This window comes from Anolis carolinensis, chromosome 3, assembly GCF_035594765.1.
Source record: "Anolis carolinensis isolate JA03-04 chromosome 3, rAnoCar3.1.pri, whole genome shotgun sequence".
Classification (NCBI taxonomy): Eukaryota; Metazoa; Chordata; class Lepidosauria; order Squamata; family Dactyloidae; genus Anolis; species Anolis carolinensis.
Genome location: NC_085843.1, coordinates 231,917,062 through 231,936,301, shown reverse-complemented (window position 1 = coordinate 231,936,301; position 19,240 = coordinate 231,917,062). Strand labels below are relative to the sequence as shown.

At 39.8% G+C, this 19,240-nt stretch overlaps 1 protein-coding gene across 3 annotated transcripts; it reads right to left on the bottom strand.

Moving 5' to 3' along the window:
- Positions 1–2,086: 2,086 nt before the first annotated feature.
- Positions 2,087–18,729, bottom strand: kazald1 (Kazal type serine peptidase inhibitor domain 1). Of its 3 annotated transcripts, XM_062976337.1 has the most exons (6): positions 18,468–18,729; positions 15,704–15,785; positions 13,300–13,906; positions 11,204–11,364; positions 3,298–3,445; positions 2,087–2,665 (listed from the first exon to the last, which is right to left on the bottom strand). In XM_062976337.1, the coding sequence occupies exons 3-6, from the start codon at positions 13,793–13,795 to the stop codon at positions 2,571–2,573; spliced, it is 900 nt and encodes a 299-aa protein (XP_062832407.1). In that variant the 5' UTR covers positions 13,796–13,906; positions 15,704–15,785; positions 18,468–18,729; the 3' UTR covers positions 2,087–2,570. The 3 variants fall into 3 exon arrangements, with proteins under 3 accessions (XP_062832407.1, XP_003224285.1, XP_016851114.1); XM_003224237.4 differs by lacking the exon at positions 15,704–15,785 and having other exon boundaries at positions 18,468–18,728; XM_016995625.2 differs by lacking the exon at positions 18,468–18,729 and having other exon boundaries at positions 15,704–16,278.
- Between the last annotated feature and the right edge of the window lie 511 nt (positions 18,730–19,240).

Genomic DNA, 19,240 nt, shown 5'->3' with positions numbered 1-19,240 from the left:
GATTGTTTCCTGGATGGAATAGCTGTGTTTTTAGAGTGTTGATCTTTATTTACTGTCCTGAGATGATATTGTTGTGTATTATTGTACCACAGTAATTATTTCATATTACAGTAGAATCTCACCCAACATTCGTTTATGCAATGTTCTGGATTATGCAATGGAGTCTGCCTTTTAATAGTCAATGTTTTTGGAGTGAGTGTTTTTAATGTATTGTGATATTTTGGTGGTAAATTTGCAAATACAGTAATTACTACATAGCATTACTGCGCATGGAACTACTTTTTGTGTCAAATTTGTTGTATAACATGATGTTTTGGTGTTTAATTTGTATAATGATGACCTAATTCGATGTGTAATTGGTTTTCCTGAATCCCTTCTTATTATCCAACATATTTATTTATGCAACGTTCTGCCGGCTTGTTTATGTTGGATAAGTGAGATTCTAGTGTATATTTATAATGTGATATTATTTGTTTAGAAGTGGATTATATGAGGCGCCTTCTGTTATAACAATAATAATTATTATAGTCTTGAATGATTATCATTGTGATAAAAATAATAACTACTTATTATTAGTTGTTATTATATTGTTGAATGATTATCAATGTTATAATAATAATTATTAATTTGTGAATGATTATTACTATAATAATAATAATAATTTTCTATTATTACGATTTGTTAATACATTGTTGAATGATTGTCAGTGTTATAATAATAAGAACTGACTATTATTATGAATTATTATGTTCTCGAATGATTATCAGTATTATACTAATAATAAATTAGTATTATTATTGGTGATTATTACATTCTTAACTGATTATCAGTTATTATATTAATAATTATTACAGGGAAGGGAAAGGTGAGGGCGATAGGGTTTGAGAGGGGAAAAAGGGGGGCTTCTGAGGCATTGGAGGGGTTGTAATTTGTGGGTGAGAACAACAACAACAATAACAACAACAGAAAAGGGGGAAGCTCAGCCTGGGCCAACTTGGGCCTTCCCTTGACTTGTTTTGGGCGCCAACTTCCACCCTTCCTGGCCTGAGGCTCTTTCCTTTTCCCCATCAGCCGTTTAACCGGGTGAGGGGGAAAAGGAAGGGCCCTGAGGCCGGGAAGGGCGGGGGTTGGCGCCCCAAACAACTCGAGGGGAGGTCCAGGCCTGCTCGAGGGCCGTGCCCTCCTCTTCCCCCCTCACCTTGAAGAGCTTGAAGACCTCCGAGAAGAACCGAGAAGGGAGGAGGAGAGAGGGTGAGGCGGGGGGGGGCTCCGCGGGGCCTTCCTCGCATTGGGGGGAGGGGAGAGGGGCGGGAGGAGGGGGCCTGAACGGCAACCGGGGCCCTCCATGGGCCCTGAGGGGGGAGGACATTGAGGGGGAGAGGGCAGAGAGCGACGTGAGGCCCGCACGCCTCCCAGCGCGGCCTCCTCCATCCCGCGCCCAGCAAGGAATCGGCCTTCCTGCCTTCCTTCCTTCAGCTCTGAGGCGAGGTGTGTGTGTGCGCGCGCGGGAAGGGATGGGGGGGTGCGCGCAGGCGCACATCGCCTGTTGCAGTTTTTGGCCGTTTGTGGCCCTGTGATTGTGTTTGTCATATAAATCTTACTGGAGCCGCGCGAGCGCCATAAAGGTTTGAAGCATGGTGTTTTTGCGCATGCGTACTTAGTTTTGGCATTTTTTGGTGTTGTGATAGTGTTTTATGTGTAAATTTGTTGTATCTTACTGGAGGCGGGGATGATGGATTGCGTTGCCAATTTTCAAGTTTGGGGGGGCTGTAGATTTGTTGTTTTGTCCATCGCCGTGATGCCATCACTCTTTTATATATATAGATTTCTTAGTCCTACATACTATCACTGAATTCTTCCAGCATTTTTCTTGGGAGTCTGGAACCTGTCTTTCAGACATTTTTAATATGACAGATATCATGTGTGCTGTTAGAGTTTCCAGTGATTGTAGGATGATCTGGATTTCCATCACAAGAAGGGCTCATAGCATTTCCATCAAATTGCCTAGAAAGCCCAGGTTTTCAAGCAACCAATAGACTAGAAAAAGGAATATGGTGCATCATATCAAAGAAAGACTTCTTTGGAGGGTGGTCAAACTATATTTTAATGCCCACTTGCTATATGATCAGTAAATACAAGAGATTTCCCTCCCACTATTGTGTACCCTTCATCCAGCAAAGGGATGGGTCAAATGATTAAGTACACTGGGCCTCTGGTGTCCACTGAGGTTTGGTTCCAGGACCTCTGTGGATACCAACATCCATGGATGTTCAAGTTTCTTCACATACAGTGGTATAGTACATAGCCTCCCTTATATAAAATGACAAAATCAAGGATTGCTTTGGAGGATTGGGGGGGGGGGGTATTTTCAAGCTGTGGGTCATCAGTTCCATGGACGCAGAATCTATGGATACAGAAAACAACATTTTCAGCTGTTTTTAAATTTGGTACAAGGTACAGGTACTGGTTATCCTTGAAGTCAAATCTGTAGTTGGTGAGCAGATAACTCCCAAATGGGGAAAAATGTAAATTTCAATCGAACTCTTGTTGCCTCTGTCACATATGTCCCATCAATAATAGTCATAGGATTCATCACTCTCCATGTCCTCATCCAGTCCTTGGTTAGATGTTTTGGGCAGAACCAATTTGGTCATATTTAGCTGATCTGAAAGTACAGAGCACAAAGCAAGTAGTTAGTCTATACAAAGCTTTGCATTCCTCACTACCTGTCCTTTATGGCAGGACATTTTAAAACCACAAGAACAGACAATCATTCCATCTAGCCCAGCACCTTCAGGTCAGACAGCAGCTCCCCTGGGCAAATTTACTTCCTAGGACTATGTGGAAATCCTTAGTTTTTCCCAACAGTCTCCCAAGTACTGATGTTTAGTTTCTGAAGTCAAATAAGAATAGGTGTGTTCCAGATGGTAATGTTGATAAGTCCCATCATGTCATCTCTAATTTGCTGTCATATATACTCATGTAAATTTGGATTTGGAGATTTGGAGGCCAAAAGTATGAATTTTGTTATGACTCATGGTTTTTTCTGTAAGAGGGGAGAACATCACTGTCACCTCAGGAGACCAGCTGCTTCTGGCCACTGTCACCATTTCCCCACACAGGCATTCATAAAATCCTAGAGTTGGAAGAGACCACAAGAACCATCCAGTCAACTCCTTGCCATGTAATATACAATCAAAGCACTCCTTTGTGGTCTCTACCAACTGTATGATTCCATATGGTATTCTGGGCCCAAACTGTTAACACATGAAATGTAGAAAGAAAATTACTACTTACCAGGAGTGAGAACCAGAAGATTGGCAGGAGCTGCCACTTGCCCAATATTGTTCCTTGCAAAGCAGCGGTATGTTCCCTCATCAGTTACCCTCACACCTTGGATTTGGAGCCAGCTGGTCACCTCATATTTCTGAGGGCCTCCCCTAAACTAAAGTCAAATATCAGCAAGGTATCAGATGTTAGACACCAATGTATTTTTTTTAATCCATACGTCAGTCACAGTGTGTTCCTTAGAAGCTGCTTAACAACTCACTCCTTTTGTTCTTCATCTGTGAGTGTGTTTAGAGACAGTTAGATGTAAGGCATTCAATTTGGTAAAGCTCAGTCCCAGGTAAATTGGTATAGGCGTGCAGCCAAGAGCAATAGGAATAATTTCACTTAGTATAAATAAATTATCAAAGGGAATGCTAAGATACTGCCAGTCCAGAATCAGATGTCTATTTAAGCATTGTTTCATTGAACTTCCCATTTAGGTGAAGTATTCATATGGCTTCTAGAGATAATCATTTATATATTGCACGATAGGAACCAGCATGGTGTTGTGTTTTGCGTGTTGTTCTACTATTCTGGAGAACAGGGTCTGAATCAGTTATGGAATTCAGCTATGAAAATGCAGTGAGTGACCTTGGACAAGTCACACTGTCTCCACCTCAAATGAAGGCAAAGGGATATACCCGCTCTGAACAAATCTAACTTGGAAACAACTTGGTACACAATAACATAGTGTACAATAGTATTTTCACATTTAGTATAATAATATAATAATAATAATAACTTTATTTTTATATCCCGCCCCATCTCCCCGGAGGGACTCGGAGCGGCTTACATGGGGCCATGCCCGACAACAATACAATAACAACAATAAAACAATAAAACAAGATCGGCAATAAAACAATGTCCCATCAATAAAAACATAACACTTATAAAAGTCAACGCACGGCATAAAATGGTTAAAAACAGAGCTAAAAACAAACATCCAGTTGAGAAATGACACCTCTATAGCAAGTTTGCCTCCTCCAGATGTATTAATTACCACAGTCCTCATCCACATAATCACACCAAGGGAAGATGGGAGGTACAACCTAATACATCTGAAGGATGCCAGTGTTACAATCTGAGTTGATTTGGTTGCCAACTTTGAGGCCTGGAAATATACACATAGAGTACAGAATATATTCTGTAGTCTGCATTAAGAAGCCTATTCAGAGATGTATAGTTTCTCAACAGATAATAATAATAATAATAATAATAATAATAATAATAATAATAATATAATAAACTTTATTTATACCCCGCCACCATCTCCCCAACGGGGACTCGGGGCGGCTTACATGGGACCATGCCCAGAACAATACAATATAACAGAATATAAATAGAACAACAAATCATAACACATTGAACAATACAGTAAATGATAATATACACTACATTACGCAAAATCAGAAGAACAATAAAACAAGGGCGGGCCACATGAACACTAAGTTAAAACTCGGGGTGAGAAAAGAAATAAGAATAAAAACCACAGAGAACGGGGTCATAAAGTAGTGGTGCAATCTGGAGGACAGATATTGGAGGAGAGCAGCAGAGGGGATGTATGTAGTAATTACTCTCCAAAAGTACAACGGAAGAGCCATGTTTTCAGGTCTTTCTTAAAGGCTGCTAATGTGGGAGCTTGCCTAATCTCACCGGGCAGTGAGTTCCACAATCGGGGGGCCACAGCAGAGATCATTCTTAAATGGATAAAGTTCTTCTACCTAAGATGATAAAGTTCTTCTACATAATAATTATAGAGAAGCTTGCTTGGGCAATGCTGAGATAAAGTATTCAGTACTTATAAAGATACAACATCTTCTTATCCATATAATAATTGCAATGAATGTATAAGCCCTTACATACAATAAAATGTGATGAAAGCAATGTACCCAGACACTGATATGTCTGTGTTTTTTCCTAGGAGGATTGTATATGTTTGTATAAATATGACTGCATATAATAAATACTCTCAAACATTACCAATGAGTCTGCTCATTCTCCCATATAAATATCCAGTGATTCTAATACTTAAAAGTGCCCAACTTCTTCAAATTTTTATCATTTTTTTCCTTTAACCATCGTATGGAGAAAAAAAAATGTGACCATGTTCATCTTAGTGAAGAGAAGACTTGGGGATGACATGGTTGCACTCTTTAAATATCTCATTGTATATCATAGAGGAGGCTGGGTAGACCTTTCTCTGCTGCCACAGAAAGAAGGCCCAGTAATGCTTTGAAGTTACAGAAGGGTAGATTTTGATTTAACATTAGAAGGAATGTCTTGACAGTAGGAGCAGTTTAATGATGGAGCCATTTGGCTAGAGCAGGGGTCCCCAAACTAAGGCCCGGGGGCCGGATGTGGCCCTCCAAGGTCATTTACCTGGCCCAGCCCTCATTTATAATATAATATTTTTATATCAGTTTTAATAATATAATATATTGTATATACATATGATATTGATAATAATATTATCATTTTATACCATATAATACTAATAATAATACCATATAATAATATTAATTATATGTTATATATTACATATATTACAGTATAGTGGTATAGTTCAATATTGTAATATATAATGCTAATATTGTGCTATGCTAATAATACAATATATTTTATGTACATACAGCTGCTCTGCGTTCCCTTCAGGGTGAGAAGGGTGGGATATAAGTGTAGTAAATAAATGTAGTAAATGAATAAAAAATAACTTTGGACTTAGGCTCGCCCAAAGTCTGAAATGACTTGAAGACACACAACAATAATCCTAATTAACCTGACTATCTCATTGGCCAGAAGCAGGCCCACACTTCCTATTGAAATCCTGATAGGTTTATGTTGGTTAAAATTATTTTCATTTTTAAATATTGTATTGGTCTTTCATTGTTATTGTTGTTGTTTTGCACTACAAATAAGATATGTGCAGTGTGCATAGGAATTTGTTCATTTTTTTTTCAAATGATAATTCGGCCCCTCAACAGTCTGAAGGATTGTGGACCGGCCCTCTGCTTTAAAAGTTTGAGAACCCCTGGGCTAGAGAGATGGTAGGGTCTCTTTCCCCAGACATCTTCAAAAAGGGCTTGGACAGCTACTTGTTTTAGCTGCCAATCCTACATTGAACAGACGGTTCGGCTCAATGAAGTTCACACTGATGAATAAAATCCCACATTATCTGCTTTGAACTGGAATATATGGCAGTGTGGACCCAGTTCAAATCAGATATTGTGGGATTTTCTGCGTTGATATTCTGGGTTATATGGCTGTGTGGAAGGGCTGTGGGATTTCATCATCACCACAAGTCAGGTGCACAGTTGAGCAAAAGAGACTTCAGGTAGAATACAGATTTCTAACAAACGGTGAAAGATCCTCAGTCCCTAAGTCTAAAAAGATAGTGGTGTCCCATTCACTAGGTTGAGAAGATTGACTCTAAAAGAAATTTAAAAAATCAATGACATGACATAAGTTATTTAGAAAAAACGCACAGATAGAATGCAAAGTTTTTATCTCATCTTATTATCTTGAATAATAAGAGCTACTTGTATAAATGGAATTGCAGATCTTCTGGTATTTGAGCAAACATATCTAGAAAGAACTTCATTGACTGTTATGATCTCTAACACAGAGGCACAGATATATGGATATACAGCACTGGTATTTCTTGACAATGCTTCCTTCCCTAAAACATAGAAAATTATACAAACTAATAGTTTGAAAAGAACCTCACAACTCTTTTAAATAGTCCTTTATTTTTTAATTGTCTTGTTCAGGAATATATTTCCTTTTATAGTTTAAACCCCTTCTCTGCTTTTAATCCAAGTGGTCAGAAAGACAAGGCACTGGCTGCATTTTGTCCTATTTGGAAATTGTTGGTTGAGTTCCACCCTATTGTTTGTTCTTAGATTCCAAAAGCTTGTTTTTTGTGTGTTTGAATAGACATAAATCCATAACACTTGTGGCCTACTTCTGAGTTTTTAAAAGAGACATACACCTAATTCTATATGCAGACACACTTGACACAAAACATATGCATTTTGTACTTTAGTAGGCTCTGAAAATCTCGGCCTGTTGTGAAATACCAAACTATGTTGTTAATTTTTCCAAACGGGAAAACTATCCAGATTCCTTGCAGATGTAAAAAAATTGTGGCTCATGCACTCTATTCTTTTAAAGCATAGATCAGAGGATTAGAAATTGACCACACAATGTCTTCTTGTCTCTGTCTTCTGTAAACAGAATACAAGCCACTCAATTCATCCCTGAAAGTGAGTAAAAAGACTCTATTTTCTTCTTTTCCTATCAAGTCATAGCATTGAATCACATTCGAAAGTGATATTGCCTAATCAGCGGGAGAGACTTGTGAAACACTGGATTGAAAAGAACAGCTTCAGAATAGTTATGTATTCCATAACACTGCAAACTAAAATAGATTCCAGAATTTGTAATATGTTGGCAGGGACTGGAATAAAAGAGCAAAAAATGATTTGTGGGGTCAGCGAAACCGGGAGTACTGTGTTTGGATGGAGTCAAGGCTCAAAATATTATTTTTAGTTGCTAGAAGCTCCATACATCTTGTCTTATGGGTCTGAGCTTTCGGGGAAGGGGATGTTCCACATAGTTTTGTGGTTTTACTATGAATTCTTAAAAAATGGAAAGGGCTGCAAAACAGTGGCAGGATACATGGTTTAAATTCTAGAGGTTCTAGGCTTAATCCCAAGCATCTGTAACTAAGATTTAAAAAGAATGCTATTGGAAATCCTAGAGAGCTGCTGCTCTTCAGATAGGATGATCACTTTGTTATTGTTAATTGCCATCAAATCAACTTTGGCCTCCAGCAAACCCCGCGGTGGCGCAATGGGTTAAACCCTTGTGCTGCTGACCTGAAGATTGACAGTTCAGATTGACAGGGTGAGCTCCTGCTATTAACCCTAGCTCCTGCCAACCTAGTAGTTCGAAAACATGCAAATGTGAGTAGACAAATAGGTACTGCTTCGGCGGGAAAGACATAAAGACACTTCAAGCAGTCATGCCAGTCACACAGCCAGGAAATGACAATACAGCTCCTCAGCTTGGAAACAGAGAAGAACACATCCCTCAGAGTCAGAGATGAGCACCACCTCCAGAGCCAGTAATAAAAAGAGAAGCATTTGCCTTTACCTCTGTATGTGTGTCTCATTGTATTATAACAAGGCATTTAATGTTTGCCTATTTCTGTTTATACATACTGTAAACTGCTCTGAGTCCTCACAGGGAGAAGGGCGGAATATAAATAAAATATTGTTGTTGTTGTTGTTGTTTATGATGATGATGATGATGATGATGATGATGATGATGATGATGAAAGGTCTCCAAGCTCAGGTCCAGCTCAGGCCCTTCAAGCTCAGGGCTAATATCTACCTATAATGTAGTCTTCTTATTTTGCTACTGTATTCCAATTTACCAAGCATTGATATCTTTTCTAGTGAGGTGCATTATCCAATGTACAACAGCCTCAGTTTAGTCATCTTAACTTCTAGTGACAGTTCAGGCCTGATTTGTTTTTCAGTGTAAATATAATAGTACAGTTCCATTTTATTTGCTATGACTGCTTCCTGTAGAATCCTGGGGTTAGTAGTTTGATGAGGTACTAGAGATCTCTGGCTGAGATTTATGAATACTCTTACTTAAAATGCAAACCCCAGAATTATACAGCATAGAGCAATGCGTAATATCAACATCACCCACCTGCTCCTATATGACAGTATGAATTAGGAAGAACATTCTATTGATGTTGGTAGCATTTTTGTGGGTTATACTATGAATATAGCTTGGAAGGGAAAATCAACATCTCACCTCTCTGATGTCCTGCATTAGTGACTACTACACCATCTTTTCTGCCAGTTTATTTTTCATTAACATAATTGCTAATCACATTTTTAGTATCAAAAGTAGTCACATTCTGGGATTCCCCGCATGTTTAGATAGCTAAAATTACCATTGAATCCATTCTAATACTTATAGTTACTCACAAGTACTTTACCTAGTACCAGTGGTAACCCCAACATTTGAACTCAGAATCCTCTAATGAACCAAATGGATTGAAAATACAATCCTGTCAATGTTTTCAGGAAGTGAGTCCTTCTGTATTCAGTTACTCTTAAGTAAGTTTATATAGGAACATATGCATGTATACCAGATTCTAAACAGACTGTGCAAGTCCTTTATATGCGTGGGGTTTAGTGAGAGTCTTGGATAGCTTAATGCCTATGATCCCACTGAAGATTTGTCTATGCAATATGTTCTACAATGTTTCATCCAATCTGTTTTTAATTAACTCCCGGCAATGGAGTTTCTCTCTGGAGATTATATCATTGTTCTAGTGTTTCTTTGTAGGAAAGCTTTTCCTAGTGCCAGTTTTAATTTGTTCTGTATCATGTCTTCATCTGCTGCCTTGTACCAGATTCAGTGTACTTGTGGCATTTGTCATCTAACTGGCTATTGATGTGCAGTCCAGCAAGGAAGAAAAATGTAAGCGGATAAACCAGATGATATTTAGTTCCAGTGAAAGATGCTATCACAAGCATTGCTTCTTTTCTCCTGCCAAAAACATTCAGCTATCCCAACATTTGGTAGTGACATAAATATTTTGCCCTACCCAAACACTCCATATAATAACACAGATTTGCAGTTTCTATAAAAAGTTTCCCAGGACTTTCTTACACACCCTCTAAATAAAAGGGTATAAGTGTGGCTGCCCTACAGCCTCTCAAGTTCTATTTTTAGCCTGGAACTGCAAGACTGTTAGCCTTTCTGAAGATAATTTGAAGAGCTCTGTGTACTTGGGCTATCCACAATAAATATAATGGCTATTGTAAATATCTGTTCACAACTGCCATCATAAGTATGTGTGATTACCCTCTGATTTTTTTTTTTTCCGTGTCAGGAGCAACCGGAGTTGCTTCTGGAGTGAGAGAATTGGCCGTCTGCAAGGACGTTGCCCAGGGGACGCCCGGATGTTTTGATGTTTTTACCATCCTTGTGGGAGGGTTCTCTCGTGTCCCCGCATGGAGCTGGAGCTGATAGAGGGAGCTCATCCACACTCTCCCCAGGTGGGATTCGAACCTGGCAGCTTTCAGGTCAGCAACCCAACTTTCAAGTCACTTAGTCCACTACGCCATCTGGGGGCTCTGCCCTCTGAAAATAGGGTGGCATCATGAAAATGAGAATAACACATTAAACTTCACATGTGTTTATGACACTTTTTGAAAAGCTGTTCAGAAGCATATATCTCTGGGAATCCTCATACATATTCTCTTTAAAATCCAATTTGATGTTAAGTACAGTAGAGTCTCGCTTATCCAACCTTCACTAATCCAATGTTCTGTATTATCCAATGCAATCTGCCTCCTGCCCAGATCCACAGCTGTTTCTCTAGGCAGGCAAGGATCACAGATTTTTTAAAATCTTCACGGTACTGACCTTTTTATGGATTTGACTTCTGAAAGTTCATTTTATGTAATTCTATCTTTATTTGTAGTAAATTTTTAGTAACAAATGTTTTTGCAGTCAATGTTTTCAATACATTGCAATGTTTTGGTGCTAAATCCATAAATACAGTAATTACTACATAACGTTACCATGTACTGAACTCTTTTTCTATCGATTTGTTGTAAAACACAATGTTTTGGTGTTTATTCTGTAAAATCATAAGGTAATTTGACATTTAATAGGCTTTTCCTTAATACCTCCTTATTATCCAATATTTTTGTTTATCCAGTGTTCTGCCGGCCCATTTATGTTGGATAAGCGAGACACTACTGTAATAGGAATTTCTGAAAATCCAATTTCAGATACTGTCTGTGTATATCCTGAGTTTATGCTAGACCTTCTAGCTCACCTGAACTGAAATATGGGGGTCATCTCCAGGAAGCAACATATCCAGTCCCTCTTTCCTCCATTCAATCGAAGCCATGGGATATGCAAAGACCTCACAGCCAAAAACCACATCTTGCCCAGTGATGTTCCAGATGTCATAGGGAGGCAATATGATATGAGGTTCTGGGAAAGACCAAAAGAAGATATGAAAAGAAGGTAATAACCTCTAGCTTGTTTGCATGTCACAGGCTTCTTTTCACAGTTCATCATAGACATTTTAATACATGGGTTATTCTATCTTGTCCTAGCTGAAACCATCTTCCAAATAATATTTTCACTGCATTGTGTGAACCTAAATAGACTAAAAAGACTAGATCTCTGGATGGGAGACTGCCAATGAATACCAGGTGCCGTAGGGTGTATTTCAGAGGAAGGAAATGGCAAAACTACTCTGAATTTTCCTAGTGAAAGAAAACCCTATCACATTAATGGGGTCACTATAAGCCATCTGGTGATGTGGAGATACATGTGTATGTGCAGTGATGTGAGAGAGGCTATGTGAAGATACATTTTATGTGTGTGATATTTACATTATGAATCTTCAGGTAGAGCTCAGAATATGAGGTGACAGAAAGATGACCATCATCATCAACTACAACATCACCACTACCATCACCATAGCACATCATTTTCCCTATTTCATTTCCAGATCATTTGTGATTTGGCTGAATTGTCCTCCTTTGCAAAGCCCATCAACAGCTGTTAGCCAAGAATGTGTTTGCATCATGGCCCATCTGTAAATCAGGATCCTTGGCCCCTAAACAGCAATTTGGGGCTTTGTTGCAATCGCTTAATGAAGTCACATCCTTGGGAATGTCACTGCAGCCTCCTGTTGCTAAAAAAAACATGACATTCTTGAGGCAGCTGCTAATCAGTCAGAAGCTCTGGTTTGATTTTAAGCTTCTTCATGCTACTTTTTAAATCCTGATTTGAGGATGAAAACAGACCGGAAAAGGCCCGTTATGCAGTTTACATCATTTGAATCTTGGACACATGGGGGAGGGGGGCTAAAAGGTGGGGTATCAGATGGGATGGATCTCTACTGAGACCCTGAAGAAGTTAGATCAGCCTGTACTTGGCTCAGTGCACAAATACTCTCTGAACCTAAGGTAAATTCTCATCTTTTAACTGAGATTTTCCAGTTACTGCAGGTATTGTGAGGCCAAATTACTCCTTTCCACCTAAATTCAAGGATGTCATTCTGATCCTAAACCAGTGCCTGTCCAGTAATGGACTGGATGAGGGCCAACAAGCTGAAACTATGCATGTATGGAGAGCCATACATTATCCACTCTATTTTTCTTTCCTGATACACTGTCATGCTCCTACTTCTATATTCCCAACACCCTGAATTCCTTCTACTACCTGCATAAGGTAAAGGTAAAGGTTTCCCCTGACGTTAAGTCCAGTCATGTCTGACTCTGGGGTGTGGTGCTCATCTCCATTTCTAAGCCAAAGAGCCGGCGTTGTCTGTAGATACCTCCAAGGTCATGTGGCCGGCATGACTGCAGAGTCAGAGTGGTACCTATTGATCTACTTCCCGTCAGAGTGGTACCTATTGATCTACTCACATTGGCATGTTTTCGAACTGCTAGGTTGGCAGGAGCTGGAGCTAACAGCGGCCGCTCATGCCGCTCCCGGGGCTTGAACCTGGGACCTTTCAGTCTGCAGCTCAGTGCTTTATCGCACTTTGCCACCGGGGCTCCACTACCTGCATGGAATCTCAATTTATCCATCTCTGGAGAAAGATATGGATAGAGGAGGGAGCTGTAGGTTTAATGCTTGGTGCCTTCAGATGAAAAAACCAAGTAGTGATTAATGGTAAAGATGCTGTGAGAGATTACAATTCTGACCCAGATTGATAAATAGTGTAGGTATGTTCGTGGCATTTCCTATGTTCCACTTCTCTTTTCCAGTTTTAGGTGTCAATTTCTTTGTGTTGCCAGATACCTCTTGTTTGGGGTATGTGAGAATAAAGAAATAACTGTTTCACTATTTTCAAAACACCAACTTGTGCTTTCATGTGAAAATGTCGAGGGAACCTGTGCTGGACCTTACCTGATTCACAAGGTCCTTCGTGAGTCACGGTCAGATTAGTTTCAGGATGGGAGTTACGCACTTCTTGGAATTTGCAGATTTGGGCATATGTTTTGCCATCAGAGCCACAGAGAGCTTGGTTAGACAGGCAAGTACATTGGGGTTCAGGCACCTCCCCATGTCGCAGGTCCCCAGAATCAAGGCGACATTCTAAGTGATCCCCACACTTGCCATAGAAGTGGTTGGTATTGTCTAAGTCACAGATCTGCCCCTCAAGATTGGCGCATTCCCAGCAACAGTCACAGGCATCCAGCACCACCCCAGCAAGACAGCCCCTTGGGGTGGGACAGTCCTCCAACTTGCATTCCACACAGCTCTCTCCTTCCTCCAGGAGCCGCTGCCAGCCACGCTGCAAATAATCTGGACCAATGGGCAAAGCCCGGCTCAGTACATCCCAGCACAAAAAGAGCAAAAGAAATGTGGTTTGAAAGAGGAGTAAATTAGCAGGTCGAGGCATTCTCACAAGCTGTCTAGATCTTGACACCCATTCATGACTATTCCTCAGGAATATGAGGCTTCAGTAGCATGCACTACTAGTTTCAGTTCAAAACCACAAAGCCATCACTGCCTGAAAAAAAAAGAGAGGGGGTAAGACAAATGGGTTAGGATTAATTTGGATCCAACAGAAAAATTACAAGTGAAATAATCCTTGCAGTGGAACTAGGTATCTAAGTATCTACCTTTCATTGAGAACTCCAAAACCAGGACGGTGACATTCCTTGTGGACCAAGATGAAAGGCTGGCATTTTGTAAACCAAATGAAAGCTAGCTTGGTGGCTTATTTCCACATGATACAATTTTGTTTAGATCAAGAAGAACCCAGAATATATCATGGAAAATACTTCAAGACACACAACAGGAACAACATCTTGTGACCTCATCATATGGCAAAATTGCCCATCCTATGACAGTTTCACCTCACTTCAGGCACAGAGCCTGCCTGATCCCATCACACAATGCAGATCTACTTCCGGCAGGCTCCATGCCTGAAGTGAGGTGAAACTGTCGTAAGAGGCACCAGTGGGAATGGGAGGAAGCCAGGCAACAACACCTTCCCCTGTGGGATGAAATAAGAGTGATGCAGGCAATGTGGGGCGACGGGTTCCCCCCACACACCCCACCAGATTTGTTATGATCCATGGCGAATCCCCCTACTATCACCCACAAGTTAGACCTCAATGTGATGACATTACTGATGTCCAGGCCCTGTGGTCATCAGGAAAGATCCTTCTGTCCACCCCATCACCACCTATAAGCTGACTGGTGAGGATGTGAGACAGGACCCAATTGGTGATTGCCCCTGGACTCTGACAACCCTTCCCAAGAAAGCCAAAATGGTTCCTTCCTTGGATTGTTGTGAGTTTTCCAGGCTGTATGACCATGTTCCAGAAGCATTCTCTCCTGACGTTCCACCTACATTTATGGCAGACATCCTCCTCAGAAGTTGTGAGGTCTGTTGGAAACTAGGGAAGTAGAGTTTATATATCTGTGGAATGTCCGGGGGGGGGGGGGATAAGATCTCTTGTCTGTTTAAGGCAAGTATGAATGTTGCAACTGATCACCTTGATTAGCACTGACTAGCCTTGCAGCTTCAAAGCTTGGCTACTTCCTGTCTGAGGGAATCCTTTGTTGGGAGGTGTTAACTGGCCCTGATTGTTTCATGCCTGGAATTCCCCTGTTTGTGTGTGTGTTGTTCTTTATTTACTATCCTGATTTTAGAGTTTTTTGAATACTGGTCGCCTGATTTTGTTCATTTTCATAGTTTCCTCCCTTGTGTTGAAATTGTCCATATGCTTGTGGATTTCAGTGGTGTCTCTGTGTAGTCTGACATGGTGATTGTGAGAGTGGTCCAGCATTTCTGTGTTCTCCAATAATAGCCTGTGTCCAGGTTGGTTCATCAAGTGCTCTGCTATGGCTGACTTCTCTGGTTGAGTTAGTCTGCAATGCTTTTCTTCCTTCTTTGCTGACCTTCTATCAGCAGGCAAAATCCTTTTTATTTCATCAAGCCTTTAAAGTAGAAAGTTTTTTTAAAAAAAATAGGATAAGCATGTAATATTATTTTAAACTGTTTTATTAGCTATTTGTTTAATTGAAATTTATCTTTTTAAAGGTAGTTTGGAATTGCTTTAATACAGTGAATAATTTAATTCTATTTTAACTTCCTCTTTTTCTGTTTTTATTGTTCTTTTTTAATTGTAAGTCAACTTGATTCTCAATTTTGAGAGAAAGGTGGAGTACAAATAAATATCATCATCATCATCATCATCATCATCATCATCATCATCATCACCACCACTATCATTGAGACCAAAGGCAGTTTACATGCAAGTTTCTATCACTTAAGATTATATTTTGGAAAACTTACTTTTGGAGCTCTTCTTCCCACTCAGGCTGGGTTGTTTGGGATATTCTAGAAGCTATAATCCAAAAAGGAACCTTTCCAAGCTCTGTTTGAAATCATAACCGATTCAGAACTCATTTAGCATAGAAAAATATATCAAGCAGCAGGTGGTTATGGACTATTGTTATAACAAGGCAAGAATTCAAGATCCTTGTCTATTTAAGCTATTGTCCTTTATTTACCATGGCCCTATGAATGTTAATTCCCAGGCTTGCCTTTCATGTATATTATGCAGGCGTCTTTTTAGAACAAAGAATGAGAGGTCAGAGAGGGAGAAGTCATGCTGGGGAAAATATTCATTCAGTGGTAAGTTATTTTTGTCCATGACCATTTTTCTAAGCCAGTTCATTCAAGATCTCAAGAGAATGTTTGGTTTACCATGCAGTCACCAATGTGTCAGAGACATCTGTTTCATGGTGTCAAATCCCTGACACTTGTTTCAAAAACAGCTGTTTCCTAAGGATGTAAAGGGGCAGTATGCTAGATACTCCTTTATAACTTTAGAACAGTGGTTCTCAACCTTCCTAATGGGGTGACCCCTTAATAAGTTCCTCATGTTGTGGTGACCCCCAACCATAACATTATTTTAATTGCTACTTCATAACTATAAGTTTGCTACTGTTATGAATTGTAATGTCAATATCTGATATGCAGGATGTATTTTCATTCACTGTACCAAATTTGGAAAAAATCCCTGATGTGCCCAAATCTGAATACTGGTGGAGTTGGGGGGATTGATGTTGTCATTTGGGAGTTGTAGTTGCTGGGATTTATAGTTCACCTACAATCAAAAAGCATTCTGAACCCCACCGACGACAGAATTCAGCCAAACTTGATACACAGGACTCTCATGGCTAACAGAAAATACTGGAAGGGTTTGGTGGGCATTTAACTTGAGTTTTGGAGTTGTAGTTCACCTACATCCAGAGAACATTGATGACTCAAACAATGATAGATCTGGATCAAACCTGGCATGAATACTCAATATGCCCAAATTTGAACACTGGTGGAGTTTGGGGAAAATAGACCTTGATCTTTTGGAGTTGTAGTTACTGGGATTTATAGTTCACCTACAATCAAAAAGCATTCAAATTTGGGTGCATTGGGCTTTTGTGCCAAATGTGGTCCAGTGAATGAAAATACATCCTGCACATCAGATATTTACATTACAATTTATAACAGTAGCAAAATTACAGTTATGAAGTAGCAACGTAAATAATTTTATGGTTTGGGGTCACCATAACATGAGGAACTGTATTAAGGGGTCATGGCATTAGAAAAGTTGAGAACCACTGCTCTAGCTCCTCCATGGTGTTTCTATGTTCAGCTTCCAGCAGATGTTAATCATAGAATCATAATGGAAAAGGTATTCTCTGTTCTACTTTTTGTTCCCTGAGAAATATGAAACATTGCTGTATACGGAGATTTCTTGATTATCTTCTCTGAAAGTCATTCTTCTTCTGGGATTACAAATAGCATTTGCCATGTTTTACTCTCTTTGTCGTTTCATTCTACCATCCATTTTCCATTTCACGCTTCTTGCATCCAGAAATTAAAGACAGAATTCCAGCATCCCAGATGCATCCTACAGCACAAGATTTCTAGACAGTTATTCTCAGTTTGTAATAATATAGAGTAACAGTCAAGCCATACAGATTTTTTTTGCTGAGTTTCATTTCAAGCTAATCCATAACAGAAAGAATTCTATTGTTCCATAGGAAACACACTACATAAAGCCAGGGGCATTAAAGGCCATCTTGTGACAGTCAAACCTTCCCAGAATCGTGTTCCACTCTCCCCACCCTTTTCTTAACCACAGATATGCACACTTCATACCAAACTTCTAGCTGGCTCAACATGACAGTAATAGCTGCTTGTATTGATGAGCTGGAAATGATAGCTTCACTGTCTGCCCAGCAGAAAACAATACAGGATTGCGACTGATGCCATGTCTTTAAAAAAGTGAACACATTTCTTGCACAAAAAAGCAAAATGTAGATCGGAATGAATGGCGGGCATTTTCTCCATTCCAAAACAGACCTTTGGGAATTGTCTTGATCCACATTATTCACACCGTGCTGATTGAGAACTTTCCTGGGCTACATCTTTAACTGATTTAAGAACTGAGCTCTGTTTTAAATGTTTGTGCAAATGAGAAACTGAGAACTAGTAACTAATACCAGCATCACACTTTCAGCTTTCAAGGAATGTGCCATCAGGATTCAGGATGAATAAATGTAAGATCAGAAGCTATTGAGGCACACAGCAAGCACTAGGGGATCAGCACACAAGATTTCATGACAGATCTTGGTCCAACAACTATTTCAGTCATTCCAAAGATATGTGTCTCCTGTGCCTGACAATTTGGAGCCAAGTCTGAAATACTTGTTTTTCCAGAGCTGGCTCCAAATGTTTCAGATACTTAATGATACCCTAAGATTATAAGACTTGTCAAGGAACTAAGTAGTTCATCAAAGACCATGTTTAACTTCCATAAAAAGTTTCTGGAAGCACCAACAGCTGAAAAAAGGTTATTATTAGGCTAGTTACTCTTTTTTCAAAAAATGACACATGAGGCTTCAATAGTACTGAAATTCATATAATAAAATTCCCTCCTTCCAGAGTTCTCCAACTCTTTAGAAAATTGTGTAAAGTACATATTACAGTTTGAAAATATTTCATATTTCAACTATGCCCCCCTACCCAATACCTTGATGATGGTACCTACCTTCTCTCAAACATGGCAAAAGCTGTGACTGATTCAAAATCCTCCTGACTAGTTGCTTCAAATGTCCTGAACAGCCACTTCAGCCAGGTTGGGCTGGATGGTTTTTGCCTTTTCCATTGAATTAGTTAGCTTGCATCTCTGCTTGGAACAAGGACCAGTGATGTCACAATGAAATGTGATCCTCTGGTCCCAGCCCTCTCCACTTTCCCGTCTCCCTCTCCCCAACACAAGACACACACAACCAGCGCAGAAGCCTGCCTGGCTACCCACTAAATTTATTTTCAAGTTGAATGGCTAGAAGTGAAGCCCGGCAGCAGCCGGCCGCTTTACAACCTCTGGCTCTGTGCTCCATTAAGAATGTACCATTGTAACAAGACACCTTTCTCACTGTCTGGTTAGGAAGTTGCCTCTAGGCAGATTTCTTTTTAAATGTTAGAAGTATGGACACTGGCACAACATTTCTTCTGAGCAGCTTGGGTTTCTCAGGGGACACATTAACATAATTTTGCAAAACAAGATATTCCACAGCTGAGAGTACCCAAAAATTCCTAACATATACATCTCTAGCTTGCTTGCAGGAAGGACTGTGGAAGCCAAAGCGTAAAGCCAATAACAGAACTTGGAAAACTGATATTTTTGGACTACAACGCAAAATTCCTCGTAATGCGCAGCCAATGATTATCTGCAGTTGTAGTCCAAAAATATCACATTTCCATACTCTGATAGGGTGGAGTTAAACAGAAAGGCAGAAGAAATATTGGATTGCCCGGCAA

Coding starts and splice junctions, on each gene's coding strand:
- kazald1 (XM_062976337.1), bottom strand. CDS start 13,795: ATGCCTCGACCTGCTAATTTACTCCTCTTTCAAACCACATTTCTTTTG. Junction 11,365..13,299: donor CGAAGGACCTTGTGAATCAG/GTAAGGTCCAGC, acceptor GGTCTTTCCCAG/AACCTCATATCATATTGCCT. Junction 3,446..11,203: donor ACCCCCATATTTCAGTTCAG/GTGAGCTAGAAG, acceptor ATTTGACTTTAG/TTTAGGGGAGGCCCTCAGAA.